The 7,600-nt window shown below is 31.5% G+C and overlaps 1 protein-coding gene across 1 annotated transcript; it reads left to right on the forward strand.

The window, feature by feature from the left end:
* On the forward strand, positions 1–6,379 carry LOC124530988 (pheromone-binding protein-related protein 6-like). Its single transcript, XM_047105370.1, has 6 exons — positions 1–180; positions 3,662–3,737; positions 4,645–4,733; positions 4,834–4,936; positions 6,096–6,166; positions 6,291–6,379. The coding sequence occupies exons 1-6, from the start codon at positions 115–117 to the stop codon at positions 6,306–6,308; spliced, it is 423 nt and encodes a 140-aa protein (XP_046961326.1). The 5' UTR covers positions 1–114; the 3' UTR covers positions 6,309–6,379.
* Positions 6,380–7,600: the final 1,221 nt, after the last annotated feature.

A 7,600-nucleotide genomic window follows, 5' to 3' on the forward strand; every position in this document is an offset into this window, starting at 1 on the left:
TGACTAGATAAGTACAGCTTTACACTTTATAATTTAAGTCTAGAAAGGTGATCTTATCCAGTATAAAAACGGCTCGCCGTTAGTCTATCCTTGGAGCAAAGGCAGCGAGACGCCATGCTACCGGCGGCGCTGCTTGTTTTCCTTCTAATAACTTTTGGACATGGAGCAAAAGAAAAACCGGTAAGTTTACCAGTAATCTGTATTTTTTTAATTACGTTTTTTTGCAACTATATATAATAGAAAATAAAAAAAAATCATACAATCAAAAATAATACCAAAATTAAAATATTATTAATTTCGGGATATTTACCACGTTTTTTATTTTTATTCGGTGGAGCTCGATATTTCGACATTATGTACGAATGTCTCGTTTACGAGACAAAAAACATATTTTCTAGCAAAAAAAAAATATTAAATCAAAAATAATACTAAAATTAAAAAATTGGTTTGAAAGTAATCATTCGGAAATTAGTCCGATAACATTTTTAGTGATTGCAAGAGACAGATGATACTCGCGAAGCGTCCCCCAAGTATCGCGGGGTACTTTCACAAAGTCAATTTTTCACGATCTGTGACGTGTCTTGTAGTTTATGAAACGTAGAGAAGATCGGAGTTGATGGATGAGTGACGGTGCGGGAATGCGCGCGACACTATTGCTCAACGTCTCGCGTCGACTGCGAATATGTTATGCTGATGCGAAAAAGACTCCTTCACAACTTTTTTCCATTTCCTTTATAATTTAAAAAATAAAAATTATAGAAATAATATGATGAGTGGCGCGTACGACTGCAAGAATGTTTCCGCACACCACTTAGGCATGTAACTGGTCTCTTGTGTGTTTAATTAATTTATCCATCGGTACAACAAAACAAAGATTTGATATTTAGCCGTTGAACAACTGAATAACAAGGTTTAAACACCTATGATAAAAATGATATAAATATCTATATAATATGAATATAAACTATTTAGTATTTATTTACTTTATTTTTATTTGTAACATATGTTTTGTTTATCCGTCTGACATTTGCAATAAGGCATCGCGTACACGGTGCCGCCGTCGCACCGGCAGTGGACCGCAGTATTAGGTTATACATAAAACCGCATTGCAGCCGCACCGGGGCCGCGAGTAGACCGCAAATTCCTGCATCAAATAGCTAGAGATCACATTGGATTATGGCAAACAATCCTCATTATTCCTTATTCTCATTATTTAAGCTGAAATTTATATTTAAAAAACAAAACTAAGTATTAATAACATAGTTCCTTATTTGTATTTCGCTACGGTTGCTTATTTCAAAGGATTCTCAGTAGTGTATTATACATATGAACTTTCATAGTCCGGTGGAACGGAATTCCGACTCGAGCGGAGAGAACAGATGCAGGAAACCTATGTGCTTTACGGGGTTCTGAAATGTACTTGTGTCAACTTCCTTATACATGTCCGTTATTGGGGATACCTTGAAATAATCAAAGTCATTGTTTTAATTGGATAGCTAGATCAAATTAAAATATTTTTTTATTCAGGAATTCCTGGGCACGAAAAATTGAATAGTTGTACAGTTTGGATTTAAATGTAAATACCTATGAATTATCGGACTTCTTGTATGAGACGAAACCACTGCCATCATCACAAGGTGGTAAAGGTACTACCACTAATACTATACAATATCCATTGTGCGTTTTAAACCGCCTTTGATTATTTTGTAAGCTACTATCCGATACTTGCTTGTAATTTATGTACAGTGATTGTGCTATGTTAGAAACTCTCATATAATTTACAAAAAACAAAAAACGCCAATCAAATGAAAGAAGCGTGATCTCACATTGAAAAAAAGCATGAATTCAAAGAAATATGTAAATTAACTCATGGAAAGAGGTTCTATATTTTATTATAATGTATGGTTTTTGAAAATATAGTGGAAACGATCCTTAGTTGTCTAAATGAATATTTAACGTTATGATACAAGTTGACGTGCATAGGGTTGGTCCCCGTGGAATCTCAGCTTAATAATTTTCTTTGAGAATGTTATGTCATTTTTAATATTGAAGTGACTTCTTTGCCTCTCTGAGTTCACAAAGGGATCTTATGTAGAACAAATATACTAAGGGACTGTATAATGACACTACATTAAGTAGAAATGCGTAAATATAAGTTTATTGGTTTACGTAGTCGTGTAAGAGTAACAAATTCAGGGTTTTTATTAAGGAATATGTATATGTAAATGATAAAACTGAAAATTGTTATAAAAAACTCGATGTATTGCATATACAATATATAACGTGTATATTGTATATGTATATAATAACACACTATTATAATGTAGATTCGTTTTTTTTGTGAGAATTTATCGATGAAAACATTTTTAATGGAAATTATTATTATTACTATACATAAAGGAGCCAAATACTTCTGTACCTATTTCCATCTCAGAGTTTGTTGTGTTATCAATTAAAAAATGGAATAAGAGCTTAAAAGAGTATTCGAATCATGCAAAAAACGCAATGCAAAATTAAAATATACAACTTATATTAATTTCAGTAATTATTCCGTCGCCTTGATTTGAATATTAGTTCTTTAAAATTGCTATTTAATGTTGATTTATAATCTTGTATTATCTCTCCATCCACATAGATTCAACACAATCTATTTTCCAAATAAATATAACTTATCAATTCATTTAAAATGATAACACTATATAGACAAATGTATACGGATAAGGACTTTGTTTGATTGTTTTAAAAATTTTATTCGACATCTGGGTTCGCGACTTTGCGCTCCCATTAGCTACTGCAACATATACAGCCTGGGCCCATCTGGGTAAGAACCACGCACTGATACCCTCGAACCCTTGAGCTGAGGTGGCCCCTTGGTTAGAACGCGTGCATCTTAACCGATGACTTCGGGTTCAAACCCAGGCAAGCACCACTATATATATATGTGCTTAATTTGTATTATAATTCATCTCGTACTCGGCGTTGAAAACATCGTGAGGTAACCTGCATGTGTCAAATTTCATTGAAATTCTGCCACATGTGCATTCCACCAACCCGCATTGGAACAGCATGGTGGAATATGTTCCAAACCCTGTCCTTGATGGGAGAGTTAGGCCAACAGTGGGAAATTTAAGTATAGGCTGTTATTTTTCTTTTTTTACTTTACTGATTCCCTCGAACAGCAATACTTTTTTGTTCCGGTTTGAAGCGTGTTTGAGCCAATACTACTACTACAGGCTCAAGGGACATAGCGCCTTAGTTGGTTAGTTATTAATGGTTACTATTTCTTACAGCATTCATGTGTAGATCTTTAAGGTCACCTATATAATATATAACAGATTATCTACATCAATATGGGGTTTGTTACAGTAGGATACGGATTACGGTAGGATTAATATTTTTAATGCCACTTTATAAACAGTTACATGCTTGAACTATTACAAAAGTCTCAATGTATCATAACACGGTCATCAAAAGAAACACAGATCAAGTACTGGCTATAATAGCTAGGCTAATTAAATAACCTGTGTTAAGGATACAGTCCTCTCCTTAATAACAAATACCTTGTTCGTCTCTACAATGTAATAGTCAATATTTTAGTACCGAATAGAGATCCGAGAAAGCGATCGAAAAATGTTTTCACGTAAACAAATTGTATTTTTAGGAACTTAGTGAGGAAATCAAAGAAATAATACAACATGTTCATAACGAGTGCGTCGGCAAGACCGGGGTGGCGGAGGGTGAGTGAGAGAAAATGTTATTTCCGTTAACTTTGTTCTTGATTCGCTTGTGTGTGACGTGATATATTCGCAACTAAGCTTTTCACGTTGTCGTCAATAATATCAGAACTGCCAGCTAATATTTTTAATTATTTTTCTGATTTCATTTCGAAATTTCAAATTGTAGAATAAATAACTATTAATTTTAAGCTAATTAAAAAATATAAAAAATACTAGAATATAATATTATGTCATTTTCAATTTATATTTGAAACTATATTTATAGTACACAAACGGTCTCCCCATTTTCTCCCCTCAAGGGTTAAATTGAACAGTACTTGTCCCCTTCCCTGAGACTGAATCTACCTCCATACTAAATTTCACCTAGCAGATACAGTTACTTTCGTATTTATGATATTAGTACAGATTTTTTTTTTTAAATTTTTATACTCTTCATAATAAAGTCGATAATTATTATAAAGAGGTCGCCCATACATTTTTGTGAGGAACGTCAATTATTTTTTATAAATTTACCGCCAGCCATAAGTTCTAAGATGTTATGTCTTTGTGCCATTAACACTAACCCAATCAGTCGTTTCAGTCACCAATTTTTGCGGTTTGGCGGCAGTATCAAATTCACCAATAAAGTCATCACAGAGTATTTTCTTCAGGCCATCGTCAAAGCTTGTAGCATCATATTTATTTTACATACAAATTGTATTGTTTTATAATAAACAACAGTAAAGCTCACATCTATAAAACTAAAATATTTTATTTACTGAAAGTGGTGAAAAGGAAAAGTCTTAATTAAGGAAAAAAAATCCAATTTATATACGAGTGTGTGTTATAATATTTTGTATTCATAGTATGTTATATATAAAAGAAATATTTGTATGTTTCGAAAGTCTTTATTTTTACTTGGCCCCAGAGGACATAGCGAATTGCGAAAACGGCATATTTAAGGAAGACGTCAAATTGAAGTGCTACATGTTCTGCTTACTGGAGGAAGGGAGTCTTGTAAGTTATTACTTATCCTTTTTGTTTATTTATTCATAACATTACTGTTTTATTAAACTGATACTATTTATTTAATGATATACATTTCTTTCATTCTTAGGTGGACGACGATGGCAACGTAGATTACGACATGATGGTCAGTTTAATACCAGATAAGTACACGGATCGAGTCGTGAAAATGATAAATGCTTGCAAAGGTCTCGGTGAGTTCATACAGATTACAAAAAAGTAAGATTGTATAATATTAAAAAAAAGTTATATTACTGGCATTACACGTTCGCACCTTTGTCTGCGATAAGAAAAAAGTGTTATAGTACGTTTATAGCGCGACATTTTACTTAATTTCATAAATAATGACCATATTTATTTGTCTTCGTGTTCTAAATATAAAGTTGAATGGTTCGAATGCAGTCGAAGACGTAAGGGGTCCAACGACTCCCTGCAAATCAATATTAAGATACGATAGCCTAATGGTTTAACAGGTAAATGTTAGCCGAAGATTGTGGTTTACAAACTCTGAATTTTCTGAAATTATAAAGACAATTCAACCAAATATTTAAATAAACAGTTAATTAGTGTTTATAACTCTTCTTGCTTCGAGTGAAGGAAAACGTTATTTACGAATCAGTAGGTACCTATATAAGGTGAGTGTCGCATAAATTCCATAACATGAGCATCCGTAAACTCACTTAGAGTAGAGTAGTGGAATACGCTCCAACTTTCTCCAGAAATTGGAGCAGTGGAATACAAGTCCAGTCCAAAAGGAAATAAAGGCTGTTATCTTTTCTACTTTTATGTTTGTTCAAATAACATTTGCATATCACTGACAATCTTGCTTCACTAATCTATTACTCGTTTTAAGGCGTATATTATGAGATAGTACATTTCAAATGCGTATTGTCCTTTGTTGAGTAGTTTTAATTAAAACTGTAAGACGTGGGTTATATATGTATGTATAAATACGCTTTATAAAAGACATGTGCCTATTGATCAGTTTTGATGCCAATTAAATGGACCATTTTGAAGACATCGCACTATTAAAATAAACAACTACTAAGCATGTACATATATCTCATTGATTGATTTTATTAATGTAACTTCTAAAATTGTCAGCGCTTCTTTACTTAATTGTCCGTATCTTATATATATAAACCTTCCTCTCGAATCACTCTATCCAATAAAAAATCGGAATTAAAATCCGTTGCGTAGTTTTACTGATTTAAGCACACATAGGGATATATGAATGTAAAATGAGACTTTGTTTTATACTTTGTAGTAAAGATAGGCAATGGTGCATTTGTTTGTTTTTGATTATAAACAGGATATGTTATATTAATTCATGATACTGCTTTCTTTTTTTAGATACGCCCGATAAAGACAAATGTCAGAGAGCATTCGATGTCCACAAATGTTCTTACGCCCAAGATCCTAATGTAAGTTTAATTATCATTTAATAAAAATATATTCAGTATTAAATCATTTCATTTCATTTATAAAATTTTAATATTATATGTATATCAGGTATTGAATTTTGACTGAACTTTTGTTCTGTTTCAGTTTTATTTCTTATTTTAAATCCTGAGGCTAGCTGACTTTTGGAGAAGCAATTAATTTAATATACTAATATATAACACATTAAAGATAAACAAATGTTTTATTTTAATTTATAGTTCCCTAAGTCTTCGTTTAGGATATCTATCACCAGAGCAGAGAATAGAATTACATAAGAATTAATTTAATAACATCAGTTAAATATAGTCAAAATCAAAATCAAAATAAATTTTATTCAAATGGGCTTTTACAAGCATTTTTGAATCGTCATTTAACAAGTTAGTAAAAAATAATATTAGAATATTATACTTTATGAAACTGTTCAGTACTGTTGATATGAAAAGCTGTAATTTACTTACAAACAATTCAAGTAAATAGTATAACTACTATATAATAAAATACTAAATTTATTTTTAATAAATGTTGTCTGTGAGAGAACGCTATGAGACAAGACTGCCTACTTTTTCGGTTAACCTGGTCTGATATAAAAATAAGGACATTATTTTTTTGCAATAAAATATAAACAAACATATTTTCCACATGTCAATTAAAATATAACGATATATGTGTTATGTAATTTAATTTGCTTATAAATTTGAAATAAATCGGCTATTTAATTAATTGTAAAAAATATCTCACTACTAGTATTAATTTAATTCATAAATATTCGCATTTACCGTTCAATGAATCCCGTGTGATTCCGCGTGCTGATATTATCCGTCCTTTCCGGTAAGAAGAAAATACTTGTAAATAACGACGTAATTTGGCGTTAGCCGCGGGCTCTCGGTCTCGTCTATTTTTTATGAAATCTTTTCCAAGTTTATTCAGATTTTGAAAGAAGTATAATGCCAAGGAATTAATTTGCTTCACGAGAAATAATTTCTTTAAGGAAAAATAAATGAGTTCGAATCTTGTAAAACGTGTAATTGTGATCTTTAGTGGATTGAAATTCAAAGGAATTCTTTCGCTAAAAGCTAATTTTGAAAACGGAGTTTTTCATAAAAAGAAGTACTTAAGTCATAAGCAAATGATGTTAAATTGTAAATAGATTTAAAGGAAAGCTTGTTTTTATACAATTTGCTTTAATTGTAAATTGTATTTCTCTCATCTCTTTCGCCGCTTTAAAGTTACAAAAATTGACGAGGATTGATGAAAATATTGTGTCCATTAGAGTTTTCACGCATTTTCCTTTGTACAATTTCGTTCTGGTCGTAATTTCAAAGCGAATAAAAATTCAAAAAAAATAACAAGACGTCTGCTATCAATCACAAATACGTAAGCAGATATAAAACTTACATGATCCAAATTACAATAAT

This window comes from Vanessa cardui, chromosome 1, assembly GCF_905220365.1.
Source record: "Vanessa cardui chromosome 1, ilVanCard2.1, whole genome shotgun sequence".
NCBI classification, from domain to species: Eukaryota; Metazoa; Arthropoda; class Insecta; order Lepidoptera; family Nymphalidae; genus Vanessa; species Vanessa cardui.

Coding starts and splice junctions, on each gene's coding strand:
- LOC124530988 (XM_047105370.1), top strand. CDS start 115: ATGCTACCGGCGGCGCTGCTTGTTTTCCTTCTAATAACTTTTGGACAT. Junction 4,734..4,833: donor TACTGGAGGAAGGGAGTCTT/GTAAGTTATTAC, acceptor TTTCATTCTTAG/GTGGACGACGATGGCAACGT. Junction 4,937..6,095: donor AAATGCTTGCAAAGGTCTCG/GTGAGTTCATAC, acceptor TTCTTTTTTTAG/ATACGCCCGATAAAGACAAA.